At 49.9% G+C, this 20,412-nt stretch overlaps 1 protein-coding gene and 1 long non-coding RNA gene across 3 annotated transcripts; one reads left to right on the top strand and one right to left on the bottom strand.

Annotated features, from left to right (window-relative positions):
* Positions 1-436: 436 nt before the first annotated feature.
* SLC43A3 (solute carrier family 43 member 3) lies at positions 437-19,563 on the bottom strand. 2 transcript variants are annotated; one of them, XM_074371995.1, is made up of 13 exons: positions 19,544-19,563; positions 18,142-18,509; positions 17,640-17,769; positions 15,411-15,457; positions 13,026-13,102; positions 12,732-12,824; positions 10,234-10,373; positions 9,026-9,123; positions 7,829-8,002; positions 7,485-7,604; positions 3,269-3,455; positions 2,505-2,628; positions 437-1,399 (listed from the first exon to the last, which is right to left on the bottom strand). In XM_074371995.1, exons 2-13 carry the CDS (start codon positions 18,323-18,325, stop codon positions 1,298-1,300), a joined length of 1,476 nt encoding a protein of 491 aa, XP_074228096.1. In that variant the 5' UTR covers positions 18,326-18,509; positions 19,544-19,563; the 3' UTR covers positions 437-1,297. The 2 variants fall into 2 exon arrangements, with proteins under 2 accessions (XP_074228096.1, XP_074228095.1); XM_074371994.1 differs by lacking the exon at positions 19,544-19,563 and adding an exon at positions 19,170-19,454.
* Positions 18,901-19,986, top strand: LOC141578838 (uncharacterized). The gene is made up of 2 exons (XR_012509588.1): positions 18,901-19,212; positions 19,680-19,986. It is a non-coding gene; the product is annotated as an uncharacterized LOC141578838 (long non-coding RNA).
* Positions 19,987-20,412: the final 426 nt, after the last annotated feature.

The raw sequence follows: 20,412 nt of genomic DNA, 5'->3' as shown, positions 1-20,412 counted from the left end.
CGCCAGGCAGTAGAAATTGTTTCAAAAGCTCACAATCGCCCTCACAGGTGGAAATGATCCACTGCACTTTGCAGGTGAGGAAGGTATGATTCAGAATGATGAAGGGACTTGCCCGGCTGCTGAAAGGCAGAACTGAGACCCACAGCAGATCTTCTGATTCCATCCAGTGCCTCCAGTGGAGGGGGCAGAGTATTGCCGTGGGGGTGGGGCAGAGGGAAAGAGGGAGAGGAGGGAAAGGGAGGGGCTCCTGGGGGTTCTACAGCCCACATCCCAGGACCAGGTGGCAGGATCCCAGTCTTGGGGCTCCCACCCCACCCCCCAGGATGCTGCAGCCAGATTCCTCCACCCCCACCCTGCGTCCACTCCCCCTGGCTGGGACAGGAGCACGAACACACAGGCAGGCACACAACAGCCTTGAAGCATGGAGAGGCAGAGCAGCAGTTGCCTTACGCAGAAAGGCTTTATCTTTTTAATAAAATTATTTAATATATGATCAATATATTATACAATTATTCCCCAGAGGACATTTTTGTATAACACCCAAGTAAATAAAGTCATTCCCTCTCCTTGAGGAGGGAAACACCCCTAAAGGCTTCATCAGAAATCCTTTGGGCAAGCAGGCCAGCTGGTTCCCAAGGCCCTCGGGTGGCCAGACTCTTTGTCACTGTTCTTAAAACCTTCTAGAACAGGAACTGCAGAAAGAGCCTCCAACTCCAAAGCCCTCCCCTTTCACAGACGGCAAAGCTGACGCTCAGCAAGAAGGGTCAGCGCAAGGTCACCCAGCATCAGTGGCAGAGCTGGGACTCAGGCCCGGGCCCCCGGCCCCATCCTGCCTGCCCCTCCTCCCCAGGAGCACGGCCATCCTCCAACCACAGTGGAGCCTCTGAGGGAGCGCCGGGTACCACTTCTGAAGGCTGGGTGGTAAGGCTGAGGCCGTGACATCTCTCTTCCTCTGGAGATTTATCCAGCAGCACAGGGCCCACGCACGCACGGGCTTCAGGGACAAGGAGGCCTGGAGAAGTAGGTGACAGGCCTCCCCCTCAACACATCACCCTGCAACTGCCCAGGCCACATGCTTCCTACTCTGATACTGAGAACTTCTTCGTGCCTTCGCTTCTTGACTTGCTGATAAGGAGTCTTGGCGAACAGTTAAATATGTCCTTTTTTTTTGCTTTTAAAAAAAAGAATGGCTACTTAACACAAGTAGCCTGGGTGGACAAAGTCTTTCTGGGCTTCGGGTCCTCAAAGGTGGAGAAACATGACACATCCTCGGGGCTGAAAAGTGGGGGCTTCTGAACTAGGCGACCTCGGGGGAGCTTTCCTTCCGCCTGCACTCCCGGTACACCAGGAAGGGGTGGACGAACGTCAGAAGAGTGACAAGCACCAGCAACACATTCACCTGGAGGGAGAGGAAGGCATGGGGCGAAGTCCAAGTTCACCTAGAAGCACACACCACCAATGGAGGGACCAGGATTCTGCTTGGTTTATCTTTTACTTTCACTCAGACCCAAAGGGGCCCTCTGGGAGGGACTTGCGATTATTTTTTATCTGCCCTGTGGAGCAGGGTCCGAGGAAATACATGCCCATTTCACAGATGGAGAAATAGAGGCATAGAAAGCATTCAGTGACCTTCTCAGGTCACATGGGAAGTTGGTGGAGGTATCAGCTAGAGCATATATCTTGTGAATCTTAAGTCAGGATCATCTGATATCACAATCAAGTAATTCTCGATTTTTAAGTCCAGTCCTTTTATTTATTTATTTTTTTTCCCAATGACTGATTTAAACTCCTGTCCTACACTTTGCTGATCTTTTTAAAATGAGGCCAATAGGACTGTGTGGTGGTCAGAACACTGAATGCAAAGTCAAAAGACTTCTGCTCCTTCACTGTGGGCTTCTGACTTCCGAAGTCATGTAACCCAAATCTTTGTGCCTCAGTCTCTTCAATCTGCAAACAGCTGACAAGCCAAGCCCACCTCCCTGGGCTGGACCTGCGAGCATCCCTCCTCGTGTGGGGACACAGGGCTGAGGGTACAGATCTCCCCACCCCTGGATCAACCGTGGAGACCAATGAATGCTAATATAGCCCTAAGACCAAGGCCAAGGTCGGCCCTGCTCACAAGAAGGAAATATCTTTCAAGATTTTCATTTGAAATGGTGTGGGAATTTTGCATTCTCCCCCAGAATATGTCTACTTGTTTCCACACACAGAAAAAATATCTTCTCAAATCTCTGAAATACACGGACTCTCCGGGATGCTGTGCCAGGTTCACCCTTTGGCTTCAGGAAACTCCAGCACAAGGCAGCATCTCCCACTGGCCCCGGTTTGAAAAGCAAAACCAAGGATGTGCCCATGTGCAAAAATGTTCCTGCAGGGACCACCCCCAGGCCACCCCAGCCAGATTTGGGGGAGCCTCTACTGGGACCGACAGAGTTTCCCCAATCTGGACATCCTTGCTGGTCTAGGCCAGGGTCACTCCCCACCCCACCTCCAACAGTACTCACGTAGAACGGGTCATTCTGGAGGGGACCTTTGATGAGGGTGAAGATGGGGAACTGGAGCAGAGACACGATGGCCGACAAGGCCATCACTAGCCCAAAAAGCTTCCCAAAATGCTCCGAAGGGAACCTGGGGGGCAGAGAGGCAAACTAGGCTCCAGTGAGCTCTGGGGACCCTCCCTCCATGTAGGGGCTTGGCTTTGGTGGGCGTGGGTCAGCCCCTTGCTCCCGAGTCCCCTGGTCTAAACCCACCTTCCCCCACCCATATGCACACAGCCCTCCCCCTTCACCTCTGCTTAGACTCTCAAACCACAGAGCACACAGAGCACTGTGCTCAATCCTGGGAAGACAGCATGGGCCCAGACACAGGCTGTGCCCCAGAAGGTCTCAAGGAAAAGACACATGAACAGATCGTGACACACCAGATGATGCGTGCACTGTCAGAGGGAGCAAGAACAGAGTGCCAAGGGCACAAAGAAAGAAAGATGCTTTCTTTCTACTCGTCCCTGGGAGAGCTGAAACGGAAATGGACGTAGCAGGGTGAATAGGAGTTCACTGGGTAGATAACAGGGGCAGAGGGGAGCAGACAGGGGAGCTCAGGGACCTGAAGGCTCTCTCTATCCCTCCGACTCGCCTCCGCCTCCTCTACACGGGCTCCCAGACCCCGTGTGCCACCTCTGGTCCCCATCACTCTGACTTCTTGGCCTCCAGCACACCTCCTTTTGTCCCAAGGGTGCCCCAATCACCTAAGGCACACCACGCCCACTTACGCGAGGGTGAGGAAGGCAGCGTTGCCCCCGTAGAGGAAGGAGCGGCTGATCACTTGCAGGGCGAAGGTGGCGTACTGGAGGGGGAGGACGGGGACTGAGGCACAGATGGCGAAGCCCAGGCACAGCAGAGATGTCAGGGCCAGCGAAGGCACTGCCGAGCGCAGGGCTGCCGCCGAGGCCGAGGAACCTGTCCAAAGGGAGAGGAGAGGCTGCCTTTAGGCCTGCGGGGAGGTCATCCTGAGCCCTCTCATGGCACTTGCCCACCTCCAGTCCACCAACAAACACAGATACTTCACCTACTAAATATTGTTGAAACGTATCCACTCCTCTCCAGCCTAATCTCAGGCCACCATCACGTCACCCGCTCACAGATAATCACAATGGTCTCAGGACAGGGAGCCCCCCTCGACCCAAAGCCAGATATTCCGGGCAGCACCATGGGTAAGAGGAAAAGATGGGAAACAATCCAAGTCACCACCAGCAGGGGAACGAGGCGTCAAGTACGCTGCAGCCACGGATCAGAGAACCAGGCAGTGGCTAAAGGCATGAGGAGTGGGTTCGGCTGCAGGGCAAACTCAGGACAGAGAGTTACACAGAAAGAAAACTGCAGGACAGAGTGTGCACTGCCTTGTATCTAAGAAAGAGGAATGAGAGACAGAGTGAGTCTGTCTTTAAGGAAAAAATAAAAATAACCACATACAAATGAACCTATTTACAAAATAGAAAAAGACTCACAGACACAGAAAACAAACTTATGGCTACCAGAGGGGAAAGGGTCAGGGGTGGGGAGGGATAAGTGGAGGAGTTTGGAATTCACAGCTACAAACTCCAATATGTAAAATAGATAAACAAGGTCCTACAGTGTAGCACAGGGAACTATATTCAATTTCTTGTAATAACATAATGGCAAAGAATCTGAAAATTAAAAATATATGTATGTGTATGTATAACTGAATCACTTTGCTGTATACCTGAAGCTAACATTGTAAATCAACTACACTTCAATACAAAGTTTTTTAAAAAGAAAAAGAATACGTATATATGTATGTGTATGACTGAATCACTGTGCTGTACACCAGCAACTAACGTAACATTGAACATCAACTATACTTCAATTTTAAACATTTACAAATTAAAAACAATAAAAAATTTTAAAACGACCTAGAGAAAGAGGGAAGGCACGGAGGACAGGGAACAGAGAAGGAAACTACATTTCTTTGACTCTATCTCATTTTACAGTTTTGGCTTGGGAAAAATGTACATGTTTGATACGTAAATGGTTTTAAAATAAAGCTGAATTTAAATAATAGGAAGAAAACAAGCAAGCAATTCCAAAAAAAAAAAAAAATCAAACAAGATGAAACCAATGAACATAACTTTATATCAGGTTGATGGCTCTTAAAATATAGTAATTTGACAGCCAGCTCTTAGAGGATGAGAATGAAAGGAAGGAAAGAAAGGAGGGAGGGAGTAACAGCACGCAGCAATCATCCTGTTACTAACAGGACTGATGTTGCTAAAACAGTAATTATGCATAAAATGTATTTAAAAAATGCTATATACATGTATGTAGTATATGCACATATATAGTATATAAGTTAACACAGTATATATATATATATAGTATTTTAGGGACTATGATTTTCAGAGGAAAAGAGACACAAATGTAAAGATCAAGGAAGTAAAATTTGAATTAAAATATCAGTATTAGTTATTCATGACGTAGCTTTTCATCCAAAACATTATGTATACCTTACCTCTACCTAAGGCCTCAAAGCAATGACAACCCAGGAGAATTAGAAACCCTAGCAACCAGATTGCAGTCTTTAAAAACTATTTCTCATTTTAAGGGGCCCAGGACGATTGGGAGAAATGGCTGGTTTCAGGTCTGAGCCAGGCAACCCCAGTGAAATGGACCCCAACATCTCATTGTGCTAGAAAATAAAGACACTCTCTAAAACTAACGGGATTATTTGTAAAGGACACAGATACTGAGTTGGTAAAGTTCCCAGTGGTCCAAGCATCAAGAAGAATCATGACAGAAATAGACGGAGCGGGAGGGTATAGCCCAAGAGACAGAGCACATGCTTAGCACGAATGAGGCCCTGGGTTCAATCCCCAGTACCTCCATTACAATAAGTAATTAAATCTAATTACCTCTCCACCCTCCCAAAAAAAAAAAACCTTAAAAAAAATAGATTGAAATATATCCAATATGTTTAAAATGAGATTTTTAAAAGAGAAACTTTACCAGGGAAAAAGGGGTGGGGAGGGGATAAATTTGGGAGTTTGAGATTTACAAATGTTGGCCACTATATATAAAAAGAGATTTTTTTTAAAGTTTTTTGTATAGCACAGGGAACTATGTTCAATAGCTTGTAATAACCTTTAATGGAAAAAAATATGAAAATGAATATATGTATGTATATGCATGACTGGGACATTGTGCTGTACACCAGAGATTGGGACATTGTGCTGTACACCAGAGATTGACACATTGTAATTGACTGTACTTCAGTAAAAATAAATAAATAAAAATACAAATAATTTGATAATCTTCAAAAAATAAACAAATAAAAGAGGTACTATGAGCAGTTACCCCTGGAAGTTGCTAAGGCACCAAGTCATTTTTCCAAAACTAGTAAACAGGATAAACCATGCACTTATTTCAGGGTAAACAAAATAGTTAATAAAGGCAAGTTTTTCTTTCTAGAGGAATTCTAGCCATGGGAAGAAAAAGGAAAGACAGAAATAGAAAATCGCTGTTCTGCAACCCTAATAAAATAATGGGTCTAGGCACTGATTATCGATAGCTGTTAAAATCATTAGCCATGCCATTGATGGGAAACTTTATCGTGGGCAGATCAGACGGACATCTGAGCCCACTGATCAATCTTAACATGATAGGAACAAGACAACCAATACCGGGGCCTGCTGATGAGAGCTCACAGGAAGCCCACAGCTCCACATCTGAATTATTCCTGCCAAAACATATTAGAGTCTCCCGGAGACTCCCAATCTGCGTGTTTCCTGAAAAGACCCCATCAAAGAGACATTTTTAAATAAGGACGTGAAAAGGACGCCAAATCCAAAATGTGGGAAATCTGACAGGACAAATAACCCAGTTTCTTCCACAAATAAACAACTTAAAAAGATATAAAAGGCACATCATTTGGACCCTGTATGGATCCCAATTTGAACAAACCAACCATAAAAAGGCATAGTTGAGACATTTAGGGGAATTTGATCAGGACTACGTTATCAGATGACAGTAAGAAATTATTGCACTTGTTTTAGGTGTGATAATGATATTATGGTGATGTTTATATAAAAGAGGTCTTATTTGTTGGAGCTACAAACTGACGTATTTACAGATGAAATGATCTGATGTCGGGGATTTGTTTCAAAATACTCCAGCAGGGGTAGGAAAAGCAGCTCAGGGGAGTGGGGAGGGGTAGAGATGAAATGATGGGGGTCAGGAGAAACATACTCTCTTTTACCCCTCCCCACCCCAAGCCTTGCAGGTTCAAATACCTCCGCACCCCTGTTCCTCCATTCTTGTCCAGGGACCATGTCTACCTCCTTGGCGGGGCACTGCCTGCCCAGTCTTAAGTCTGTCTCTCCAGACCCCTCCCTACCATGCCTCTGTGCCCTGGCCAGCCCGAATCCCTTTCTGGGATTCCTCAGATTCCTTCGTGTTTCACCCTCCCCTTCCCCACCTTGACTCTACTGTATTCCTACCTAGGCCATTCTCCCAGGGCCCCCCTTTTCATCTGCTCACTTCTTACTCATCCTTCAGGTCTCAGCTGAGATGCCACTTCCTCCAGGCAGCCTTCCCTGACACCTACTCCATCCTCACCCAGAACAGGTTATATGCCCTTCTCTGTGCTTCCACAGCTCCCTACGGGTTGACTTCTTGGATTGTAATGCCTGACTACTTGTGCTGCTCCACTCTCTAGACTGACAACAGCTTGAGAACGAAGACATACCTGTCTTGTCCATTATTGAATCTGGAACTATGGTTGGCACATAATTGGCATTCAGTGACTAGTGGTTGGATGGATGGATGGATGGATGAATGAATGGATGATGGATGGATGAATGGATGGACAAATGCAAGGAGAAAAGGATTAAGAAGAAAAGAGAAGATGGACATGGAGGCAAACAAAGCTCTCTCCCTTCTTGGTTCCCTGACCCTCTGGAGCCCAGGTCTCACCAGTCATTCTTGCTTCCTCCTGGTACTTCTGTTTTAGCCGGTCCATGAGCAGACCATTCCAGGGGGCACACAGCACTCCAAAGAACTGAGTGATGGCAAAGGCATTCGTGTAGGTGCTGACTGCAGAGGAAGAGAGGGATGGGGTGGTAAGAGTGGTCCAGGGCTGCCTTACAGGAGAGGACTCTCCCATTCCGCCCCTGCCCTGCCTGACCCTCCTCCCCATCGCCCTGCTCAGACCTTCCTCTGGAGCACACAGCCCTCCCAGGCTTAGTACCCGGACACAGGAGGTCCCAAGTCCCCAGCTGTGGTGCAAAGACGGGCTGCCTCCCAGCCCCACCACATACCGAGTACCCTGTCCCCACTGGCCAAGTTGGTCAGCAGAGAGTTGAGGGTGCCGATGAAGAGGTAGTGCCACAGCTGTATCACGGACAGCCACATCAGGTGCCAGGCAAAGCGCTGAGAGAAAACGTAGCTCCAGAAAGAGTGGGGTTCCCGCTGCTTCCCTGGTCCTGGGATCTCTGATGGGGAGAGGAGGATGTGAGCATGAACTACATTAAAGCTGTGGGCAGGGAGAAGGGTACAGCTCAATGGTTGAGCGCATGCTTAGCATGCACGGGGTCCTGGGTTCAATCCCCAGTACCTCTATTTTATAAATAAATAAATGAAACTTTTTTTTTTAAAAGCTGGGGGGACGTGGGGGGACGTGAGGAGACATGCAAGCCTGTAGGGGTCATAATACGACAGCCTGAAGTCCAAGCTCACCTGCATGCTCTCTAACCGGCACATCCCACCTCTGCCTCCGTCATCCAGGCCCTTCCACCTTGCATGCCCCTCCCCGTGTTCTCTGTCCCCTGAAATCTGATCTTTCACAGCTTGGATTCAATGACAAGTTTCTTGCACCTAGCACTTTTTAGATCTTCCTCAGGAAGGACGGTGAAAAGAAAGACAAGGAGAAAGAAGAAAGTTAGAGATGAGATGAAGGCTGGTGAAGGGGCCGCTATTCTTTCAGCTGCTCCATCCACATCCCTTTCTTTTCTTTCGGGACCAGGATCCTGAGTCTGTTCTGGAAATCTTCCCTGCCCTATTCTTCAGGGTCCAGACGGGACTGGGAGTTAAGTGTCCTGCGCCTCACTCAAGGTTGACCAGTTTGACCGTCCTCTTAGAGGCAGACTGGCTGTGATTTTAGATGGGATGCCCAGAGGTATCCTGGCCCTACTCTTCCTGGAGCCTGGCAAGTTCATCTTTCCCTTGATTCTTGTGAGCTTCCCAGAATCCTGTTCTTGTCACTACCTGATCCAGCAGCAGTTTGTGATGTTTGTCACCAAAGACCCGAAACAGAGAGAGGAGGGACAGAGAGGGACAATTTGGTCCCTCTCCGGATCCCTGATAAACTGAGAAGGTTGAGAAGACCCTACAGGTCCTTTCTCTATGGATGTTTCCTGATTCTGAGTCCCCGGAAAAGCTCTGGAGGTGAGGAACCCGGTCAGCTGTGGGGAAAGGCCAGGTCAGGAAGGGGCAAGGGGTTAACCACCAGGGCTTACCTTCCTTTGGTGAAACGAACTCTTTCGACTTCAGCTCCAGCCTTCGGGACTCAGTGTTACTCTCCTCTGCCTCTCTGGGGCCATCCTCAGAGCACAGGCTGTGGAAGCAGAAGCCCCGCCAGCCCAACCCAAGGTCTATGAGCAGAGACTGAGATTCAGGCTCAGGGGAAAGCGCACAGGGGATCCCACGTGTCACGGGACATTGGAGTCACCTTTTCACAATCCCAATGCCCAAATCGCAGCCCAGACCAGTTAAGTCAGAATGTCCGGGCATGGAAGCCAGGTTCCATTTTTTTTTTTTTTAAAGATCTCCACATAATCCTAGCCATTCTAAAACACAGCAGAGTTTGGGAACCACTCAAGGGAAAAGCAGGGCAGGCTCGGGTTCAAATCCCAGCCCTGCCCCTCCCTGGCTGGGGCAACGCAGCTCAGACTTGATTCTTCTGAGCCTCAGTTTTCTCACTTGGAAAATGGAGCTAAGGATATTGATCTGAGGATTCCAGGGACATGAAATCAGAGGACACATGGGGCTGGCAAATTATTAGCAGCCGACAAATGCCCTCCCTCTACTGCGTGTGATGACTCACTGCAAAAATGGTCTCATTTCTCCACCTCCTCTGGTCTCCACCCTTCGCGATGGAACTTTGCAGCTCTGACTAGTTCCCTAGTCTGCTTCGGCCGAGAGAACCCAGCAGAAGTGATGCTGTGCCCATTCCAACCCTAAACCTGAAGAAACCCTGTGCATTTCTGCAGCCTCTTGGAAGCCTGAAACCACCATGTGGAGAAGCCCAGGCTAGCCTGCTGGAGGATAAGAGCCATGTGACCCAGATGTTCCTGCCACTCCAGATGATCACTGGACAAACCCCATGTGAGTGAGGCCATCCTGCCAGCCAGCTCTCAGTGAGCCCACCAGATGATCAGAGCCATGAGAAGCCCTGTCAAGATCATCCAAGCATGTCCCCAATCAGTAGAATTAGCCAGCTACCCACAGACTTGTGAAAATAATAAATGCTTGGATGTTTCAGGCCACTGAGCTTTGGGGTGGCTTGTTAGACAGCAATGGCAAACTGATACACCCCTGATCTAGTCCTCCCCTCCTGGGATGGCTTTCCTCTGCCCTCGATAACCACATCTGTCCCACCCCCTGCTGCTGACACCAGGTCAGATGAGGGGCTCTGGCCACACCATCACCAGCTTGTGGTCCTTACCCATAGCTGTAGTTGGGGGGCAGCGGGTAGGGGACGTGCCCCCGGGGCATCAGGAGGAAAGTACGCCCAACATGCCAGGCACTGCAGACAGAGATGAAGATGAAGGAGGCCTTGAGGCTGATGCCTTGTTCATAAAGGAGCTGCAGAGAAAGAAGGGGAAAAGTCAGGGTGACACCTATGGTCACGGCAGCATCATTCATGACATCTATAAGGTGGACGCAACCAAGCGTCCACCACGGATGAACGGAGAAACGAAACGTGGCAGACATACAAGGGAACATCACTCAGCCTTAAAAAGGGAGTCTTAAAAACCTAACAACCGCTACAGCATCAGTGGACCTTGAGTAAAGGACGCTAAGGGAAATAACCCAGCCACAGAAGGATAAATACTCTGAGTCCACTTACATGAGGCACCTGCAATAGTCAACTTCACAAAAGCAGAAAGCGGAACGGTGGCTGCCAGGGGCTGGGGGGTGGGGGGCGGCGGGGGCAGGGGGAATGCGGCGTTACTGTTTAACGGGTGCAGCGTTTCAGTTTTACAGGGTTGAGAAGAGCTCTGGAGATGGATGGGGCTGAGGGCTGCACAACAGTATGAATGACTGTAATGCCATTGAGCTAGATACTTAAAAATGGTTAAGACGGCAAACTTTGTTAGGCATGTTTTACCACACAAAAAATCAGTGTGAGAATCAGAGGCTAGAACCTCAGTTTCTAAGAACGAGTCTTGAGACAGGCTCTTGCCCTTTACCCTGGAGGCTGACTAGGGACACGCAGCCTCCCCCTCACCCCAAGGCTCAAGCAGCAGCACGTCACCCTCAGCCTTGTAGAGCCTCCCTGTGTGGCTTCTCAGAGATCTGCAAGCACAATGCTCCCCGCCCCCGCCAATAGCAGCAAAGTCCTCTTGCTCAAACAAAATTTTACACGGAAATTCAACTCATGAAACACATCCAGGGCCAGCTGGGGCGGGGGCATAGCTCAGCGGTAGAGCACGTGCTTAGCTTAGCATGCACAAGGTCCTGGGTTCAATCCCCAGTACCTCCATTAAAATAATAATAATAAAATAAAATAAACTTAATTAACCCCCCCCTAAAAAACCACATCTGGGGGAGTGGCCCAGTTACCCTCCCCCTCATCCTCCCTGGTGACGTAATGTCAAAGAGAACCCCTCAGTGTTCCTCAGTACCGAGTTTGCAAACCATTGCTCTAGCCCAACCTCCTCATTTTACAGAGGGTCAAAGCAACGCCCAGAGATGCACAATGAACTGCTCAAGGTCAGAGTGTGCAGCAGCAAGGTCAGATTAAACTAAGAACTCTGGCTCTTGCTCTGGCACTCTCTCGCTCTCCTTTCAACTCTAAGGAGGGAAGAGATAAAGGAAGGTGCATCCAGGAGAAGGAGGGAGAACCTGGAAAGTGGCTCTGGTGTTGGGGCACAAAGGCTTGAGAAAGTGCCCCAGGGTCTTGGAGGGTCTTGGAGGGTCTCTGGGTGACCCTCCAAGCCAAGGTGCTCACAGAACCTAGCAAGTCTCATGTCTGGGTAGTGATTCCCCAAGATCCTCTTCTCTTCCCCTAGGCCCACAGGCTGTGTCAGCTGCTTCTAGCCTAACACCAAGTCCAGAGGGAAGTCCCAGTCTGGGCAGCTTGGGGCGTCAAGGACCCACAATCCTCCATTCCTTTTGCTCAGTCATCCTTTGTGTGCTGACTTTTGACCTCCAACTTGTTGCCTCATAATCACAGTATGGCTGCCACAACTCCAGTATCACATCCTCTCACCACAACATTCAAAGAGGAAGGGTGCATAAAATGACTATAACCCAATAAAAAAGTCTAAAAAAAAAAAAAGAGGAAGGGTGCGAAGGGGAGCCAAGAAAGAAAGCTTTCTTTTTGCTCTGATCTTACCTTCCATCAGGGAGAGGAAATGTCCTGTAAAGTCTTCTAGTATACATCACTTCATCTCATTAACATGGACTGCATAATATGGCCACCTCTACCCAACAATCAGGATTCACCCCCTGGGCAGAGCACATCACTGCCCAGATAAAACTGTTAGCTACAAAGGTGGAATGGATGTTGGGTGGACCACGAATAGCACTGCCAACAGCTGATGCCCCAATCCCAACATCAGCCTTTTGGAGAGCTGGAGAGGCCTCTGTGTCTGCCCCTACTGTCCCCACCAGCCACCTGTCACCTCCTTGTCCAAACCAGAAGCTCACAGACGCAAACATCTCATTCCAAAGGCTTCCAGCCTCCACCCTCCGGGCCAAGTACAGTATAATCATGCCTTCCCTTGGCCTCTGCCCAAAGATCCAAGTCAAGTGGAAAGAAGGAGCTTTATCATTACTACAAGTTCAAGCTCTAGGACCAGATAGGCCTGCGTTCAAATTGAAGTGTCACGTTTACTAGCTGCAGGAGGGCTGGTAGAGAGAAATCGTGCAAAGTTCACAAGTGTCTGAAATACACATATAAGTGTTCAATACATGTTGGCAATGGCTATTTTTTACCTTAATGATAAGAAAGACGGACGAGGAAGAGTCGAAGGCTCCATTGTAGAGGGTGATGATGGTGGAACGGTGTTTGCCAAATAGGTTCCCGATCTGGAGAACACGACCAGCCTGAATCACTTATTTATTCATGAAATGAATATTTCCTGCGCACCCAGCACACGCCAGACCCATCCTCCACCCCAGGGGCTACCACCCTCCCCATCAGAGGCAGCCAGGGCAGAAAAGTGCTTCTCCCTCCCTCCCCCGACCCCAACCTCCTGCTGGGTGCCTATGATTAGGGCAGGCTCGCACCTGTAGGTTGGTGATCAGAAACAGGATTCCTCCCACAGTGAGCATAGGCATGGCCAGGAAGAGCAGCGGGGCTGAGTCTGGAACAATCAAAGAGGTGGGGTGGTGTCACAGGGCCACCCACACATGGAGCCCCGAACTCAGGCCCCCAGCTACTCTGAATTCCCGACAATCCTGGGATCAGGGCCCCAATTCCAGGCAGCCTTCCAGCATCCTTCATCTTAAGATACTTGTCAAGGCTCCCACACATCGCTGCAGAGGGAACCTACAGAGGTCTCCAGAGCCACCTTCTCCTCCATCAAAGATGATCCCTGGTCTGTGGCAGGCTGGATGTCTAGAGAGGCAGGACTCTACGTGATGCCACTACCCTCTTCACTCACTAGACCACCAGCAGTCCTCTATTCATCCCTGACACTGTGGGGGAGAGAAGCCTGGATTCAGCCTAATTCATTGCATTGGGCTGGATTCCGAATCTGTGACTCAGTCATCTCATCTGATAAATGGGAACAGTCCCCGCTCTTCCTGCCTCATGGGGTGCTGTGAGATCTGAGTGAGAAAACGGCCGTGGACTGTCTCTCCTTGAATGAACAAATTCAAGTTTGAGCATTTTCCTTTCTGCCAGGCATCATGCTTGGCGTTGGAACTGCAGGATGGATAAAGAATGCTTCCTGCCCTTGAAGAGACCAACATAAAAAAAAAAAAAAAAAAAAAAAAAAAAAATCACTCCAACAGGTCTAGAAAGTGTTGAGTAAGAGCTGAACAACTAAAAACAACTTAAGTGCCCAGGGCGGGAAGCCTTTCGTAAACGAGTCTTTTCCAAACCACAGCCTTCTGCCCACCTTTGTGATTTGAGCCATAACCCCATGCCTGTCCTACTATATTTGCCAAAATGGCTTTCTTTAACTCACTTTTATCCCATTGCAATCTATTATTTTTAAAGGAAACTTCATATCACTAGTATAAATGAAAAGCCACTTGTGTTGCTTGCTGTGAATAGGAAGTAACTGTAAAAATAAACACAATGAAAAGACAAAGGTGTTATTAAATGGTAACTGCACGCAGTTGCCCTCAGCGTATCCAAAGCCTGAAACCCGCTCTTGCCATTGTGTCAAATCATACCAGCCCCACGTCAAGGCGTTCATGCGTGGAGTCTGAGGACTGGAAGAGAAATAAAAAGGGAGTACCTTTTCCACCAGGTGATTCAGCGTCTGTTCATGCAGCGCGTGTGAGCTTCCTAATAAGAGTCTCCAAAGTAACTCATGTTCTAGGAACGGCTGATCCAAGCCCTGAGAAGCACTGTAAACTTGCTCACTCTAGTATTCACTCTCTCTACCATTCAATTTCTGTCTCTATGACAGGTACCTCTCTCCGAACCCACAAAAGGATTGTTGAGATTCCTTTCACAGGAGGATCTCTGTGGTCTCAACATCTTTTTCCAAAGCCAAAAAGCCCTCTGTTCTGAGGGGAGGGAAAATTGTTGCTCCAATGATTCACAAACATGAGTCAAACACGCCCAGCCACCACCTCCACATTCAGCCACTTGAAAATCATGTTTCGGCTTTTAGGTAAGAGGCTGGTGTCATGGGGAGAGTGGTTTTAAATAACTGACTTGAGGTGTAGGCTCCCCAACGAGATCTGCTCGGACGCAGACCCTCAGTCAGCCTGTGTTCACTGAGCACAAATGCAGAACCAGCTTCAGCACAGGACTACACACAGGAGTGTTCTGGACTTTTATTTCCTAACCCCAACATTGAGCCGCATGATCTGACACTGGGGAGGAACACTGCAAGGCATCTCTTGGCCTCTTTAACCGAGATGCCAGCAAAAAGCACAGCCAGGGGTCCCAGGCCCACCTCCTACTAATTTGCCCTGTGGCCTTTGGCCAGTCTTTGAAGGGGGGTCTCTCTCTGACCCTGGTTTCCTCCTCTACGCAATGAGGGAAAGTGGGGAAGAACCAGTTTGGAACCGCCAGGTTTTGGAGTGGCGTACATCCATAGATCAGTAAAATTTGACAACTTTTGACTACAATAGAGTTATCACTTTTTTTGTCCTGCTAAGCCAGGATATTTTCAAAAACAACTGCCATTTCACATTACCTTTTTGTTTAAAAAAAAGAGAGAGGACATTTTAATATGTACAAGAGGAAGGGTGTAACCTTTTGAATAAATTCCTCTCTCTGAAGCAATCCCTCCTTTGTCCTTATTTTTTGCATTTCTCACTGGACTCAACTGTCTTCACAGGCTAGCAGTTACTCTCAAGGATTCCTTCCAGCTCAAAGTCTGTGGATTCTGAATAACTGTAGGGGTTGCTGCGTCCCGCCCATCACCTTCTGCACCTGCCCCATCCACCAGGCACCCCTGAGCTTGTGTCCATCCAGACAGCACTCACCTGCAGAGGTGAAGGCTATGGTGAGCGTGGCGCTGGTGTAGAGAAATCTGAAACACAGAACGGGAGGTGGAGAACGTTGTCAAGACGAGAGAAACCTGAAGAGGCAGAGTGCGTGGAGCCAAGGCCCACCAACCTGAGAGTCCCAACTGGCCAATTCCTTGAAGAAAGGGGTCAGTGCCTGGTCTACAGATCATAACCTTGAGGTCTAATTCCTTGACGCTGTGTGACCTGAGGCAAGGCACTGCTCTTCTCTGGGCCTCAGCAGTCTTTTCTATAAAAAGAAATTATTGGACTGATCTAGAACCCAAGCTTCAAGTTCTAGAATGTTAATAATTTCAGGACCACGATCCCAAGATTATGGGGATCTCTTAGAAGTCTGGAGGTCTTGTGAGCCATGGGGTAATAAAAGTAGTGCTTAAGTGTGATATTCTGATTTATAATAACAAATATATATTTAGTCCTTGTCCCCAGTCCCTGACACGGGGCTCCTCAAACCCTTGTAAATTCCTATGTAATAAGAGCAGTAAGAGCATCTTTTGTTCCAATGAGGAGACTCTGGATGCGGCTGCTCACCGGAAAGATGAGCCGTAATTAGACGCTTGGAATTTTCATCCCCATCTTCCCCTCCAACCCCTACTTCTCCAGAGAGGGGAGAGGAGCTGGAAATGGAGTCAGCAGCTGATCATGGCTACATGAGGAAGCCGCCATAAAAATCCCAACAGTATGGAGTCTGGAGGGCTCCCAGGTTGGTAAACACAGCCACGTACCAGGAGGGAGCTGCGCCCTGACTCCACGGGGACAGAATGTCTGGGGCTCACGACCCTCCCTGCCCTGGCCCCATGGACTCCTCACCTGGCTGCTTGTCTGTGTCCTTTATCAGAGTCTTTAATAAACTGGTGAACACAAGTGTCTCCCTGAGTTTTGTGAGCCCTTTAGCAAATAACTGAATCCAAGGGGGAGGAGGTCACAGGAATCTCGGAACTGTAGCCGAGTCAGAGAGATGTTCTGGGTAAGCGGGGGCCTCACCACTTGCCGTTGGCATCTGAAGTGAGGGGCAGTCTGGTGGGACTGAGCGCTTAACCTGTGGGAGCGGATGCTTGCCCCTACCTGATGCCTCTACCTGCTGTCTCCAGGTAGAGGGGGTCAAACTGAGTTAAACTGTAAGACACCTGGCTGGTGTCGCAGAATTATCACTTGGGGTGGGAAAGACTCCCACACATTTGGCAACCAGAAGTGTCAGAAGTGAAATGCTCTGCGTGTGAGTAAAGGAGAAACACAGGAGGGAAGACTGAGTTTTTCTTTCCATTTTAAAAGATTTTTTTCTTTTTTTCTTTTTTTTGAATAGAGGTACTGGAGATTGAACCCAGGACCCTGTGCATGCTAAGCACACGCTTTACCACTGAGCTGTACCCACCTGCCCCCAAGACTGAGTTTTTCTTGACACACTAAAGGCTGGAGTAAAGGGAAGCAGCAAAGGACGAAGGACAGGGAGGAGAAGGAGACAGGAAACCAAGGTCCATGAGAGACTGAGATAGTCATTATGTACCGAAGGCCTAAAGAGCAGTCTTTGCTCTCTGGCTATCTCCGGACCCAGCCGCCCTCCAGTCCCTCTGATAACTCATCTCTCACGTGCCTCCTTCCCGGGAGGTGCCTTGCTCTGGCCTATCAGCCCCCAGCAGACTACTGCTTATCGCCGAATCTGGCCAGCTGCAGGGGCCCCCTGTGTGAGCCCGAGCAAGTGCCCTACCTTCCCTGACTCATCGGAGAGGACCTGATACCCCGGACACCTTATCAACTAAGCTTCTGCGGATGGACGGGAAGTGGGGCGGGGGGTGGTAGGAAGCAGGACAATGCAGCCGGAGTCACTTGGGTGTGAGTCTTGGTGAGAGATGAGGACAAGGGTCCCAGGAACAGTGGCAATTCTAGATTTTGCTAGTTTCATAACCCTGGCCCCAGGCCAGCCCTCACAGGAAGCAGACCGGGACTCCTGCTCAGTTCAACATGTCATCCAGCCCACAGCTCCAAGTGGAACAGAGGAAGCTGGCGAGGAAAGGGAAGCAAGGATTTGGGAAGCAGGCAGGCTAGACAAAGTCCACACCCTGGGCAGTTTCTAACAGAGCTGCTGGGGCAGGGCTGCCCAGTTGCCTGGCCTGAGTCTCCCTCCAAGCAAAGCTGCTGCCAGAGCTCTGTCCTGCCCAGCCCTGCTCAGGCCAGGCTTTCGGGACTCACATGGCTATGAGGCGGGCCACAGTGGTCTTGAAACGGTCGAAGATGTAGCCGGTGGGAAATGTCATGAAGTTGTTCATGAAGGATGCCAGGGTGAAGATGAGGGAGAACCGCTCGTCCTGGGCCTTGCAGTCTGAAGGAGAGAAAGGCAGATCTCAAGAGCGCAGGGTGGACAGGCCAACTTCCCATCGGCCCTAATCTTCCTGCCAGGGGAGCATCCAGCCTGGCTCCCCTCGAGGCCAGCCTCTTCCATCCTGGACATCTTGCCTGGTAGAAAGTTCTCCCTTAGGTGAGATAAAATACGACTGCCCTTAATTACCCCTTGGGAGCTGGTACATCCCTCTCCAGGCACCTCCTAGACCAAGGGTGAGGCGGGGAGGCTGCCACTCCCTTCCTCTCACCATAGAAAGGCTGGCAGTGTGGGCAGGGGCCTGGAGTCCTTCCTACCCCTTCCCACCACCTGCCAACCAGACCCAACTTCCTAGAGAAGGCCCCACTCCCTTACCAGCCTGCTCCGTGACATTGCCTGTCAGATTGGCCTGCGATTCACACAGCTCCTCAAAGTAATGTTCTGTCTTGAAGACAAACACCAGGGATGCCCAGCCGAAGAGGACGCCCGCAAAGCCGAGGCATTCCAGCAGCCCGGTCAGCAGGGTGGCCACACGAAGGAGCAGGTTCTTGCCCTGCATGGTCCGAGGTGGAGCGGATCCTCAAATCCCACCGGTGGCCTCCTGAGCTGACCACAGGAGCTGCAAAACCTGGCGTTTGAGCACTTGGAAAATTCCTTTTGGCAGCCTCTTCTGTTCAGGTAGCTCTCTGGGTCTGGCTGTGTTAGGCTTGAGCGAAATCCATCAATGGGCGATTCTCTGGATCCTGTAAAACAAGGCAGAGGCTTGGTACAGGGGGCTGTGGGAAAGGTAGAGGTGGACAAAGCGTCCTTTGTGAGGTGGAGAGAGGCCAGTTGTTAGAAATGGGCATAAAAAACTCCCCATCCCACAACCGGCAACTGGTGGGGAGGCAGGAATTCTGGAGACAGTTCACTAAAACAATAACAGCAGCAAATCTGAACCAGGCACGGGGGTAGGGGACTTCACATACGTCCTCACAAAGCCTCCAGATAACCTGGAAAGTGAGTGCTTTCTTATCTTCAGTTTACTCACAACTTGAAACAAAAGCGGGAGGATTTTTGTAAACTCCCCAAGGTCACGTGGGCCAGTCAGTCACATCGCAGGGCTAGTTAATGTCCCCCAAATCCCCACCTCAACACGATCCTCGCGATCCTCCGGGACCCTGGGCCAGCACGCCCCATACCCACCTCCCCGCCGCCCCTGCTTAGTCACCACCTGCCCGGAAAGGGCCCACAGGCCGCTCCCCACCCCACCCCGCTCCCCCTCCAGCACGTGGTCCGCGGCCCTCCCCGCAGAGGCGCCCGGGGCTCTGTTGCGTCTTAGCGCCCCTCACCTCGGCTCCGCGATCCCACCGCCCCCCGTCCCTGGCCCCGGCCCCGGCCGCAGCCCTGTGCCCCAGTCCTACCGGCTGGTCTCCTCGCCGCGCTCCCCGGACGGCGCCTTTCAAGGTTTGGACTCGCGCCTCCTGCCGCCCCTCCCAGTCCCCGCCGCGCTTCCCCGGCGATCCCGGAAGGGTCCACCACCTCCCGCTCTCCATCACTTCCTTCTTCTTTCTGGCTCACAGTCTCGCGCACTTTTTGACCACGCCTTGGGATCGTCCGTCCTTTCACCCTCGGGAACCCCAGGGGCGTCTGTTTTCCTCTCTTGATCCTTTTTCAGCCTCCCCGCTCCTTTGCCCCTCCTTCCTCCCCAGATTAAGATAGTTTGAATTTTGTTCCACGCACAGGCAGCCCCACGGAAAAGAATCAGAAATTCACAGCACACACGCGGATGGCTTACCTGCATGCAGACGGACAGGCACGCACGCGCGCGCGTGCACACACACACACACACACACATGCACACACTATTCCTTGTGCTCTACCTTGACCACGTGGGTAAACACAGAGCACATTTTCCCCCATTTGTCCACCAGCTCAAACCTCTCTCCGGATCTCAAGCTCCCAGTGCTGCCAGCAAATCCCAACACAGAATCAGACAACCAAGAACCAAAAGTCGACAGTGCAGACCAAAAAATGTCGCCTGCCATTTCAGTAAACAAAGACTGTTGCCTGCCAATCCGACACCTGCCGCTGACCAGCCTCGGAGCCCTGAAGGGAGTTCTGAAGGGAGCAAAACAGGATGCTGGTGGTTCAGATGCATATCCATCGGACTTCAGTGAGCCCAGATTCTTGCTTCTTGTCACACTTTAAAAAAAAAAAATGCTAAAATCATGAACTTGAGATATCTGTTTTTGTGATTAGCAGTAATCTTTTCTTGTAAAATATATTTTTTTCAGCAGAAACTCCTAGATATCTCAGCTCCTCCTTTACCACTTGGAACAGTTCCTCAGAACTAGAGGCAGTCTCCCAGGCTATAGTCTCAGTAAGGTCCCCGAATGAAACATAACTTGCAACTTTTAGGTTGTACAGGATTTTTGGTTGGTTGGTTGGTTAGGTTTTGTTTTTTTTTTTTTCCCATTCAACAGCAGCTCTCCAGCTTACCACCCCCTGGAGTGGTGCCCTGCCTTTTCCCCACCGAGGACCCCTTTGATTACTCCCTGCCTCACCCCCAGCCCAGGTTCTGAAAGAGTCTACCCGCCAGACTTCGTTGATTAAGTATTCATTCATTGCTCCATTTTTTATTAATCAAAGACATATATAATTGCC

Source organism: Camelus bactrianus, chromosome 10 (assembly GCF_048773025.1).
Source record: "Camelus bactrianus isolate YW-2024 breed Bactrian camel chromosome 10, ASM4877302v1, whole genome shotgun sequence".
NCBI classification, from domain to species: Eukaryota; Metazoa; Chordata; class Mammalia; order Artiodactyla; family Camelidae; genus Camelus; species Camelus bactrianus.
The sequence above is the reverse complement of the archived record's forward strand: the minus strand, read 5'-3'. Positions and strand labels throughout refer to the sequence as shown.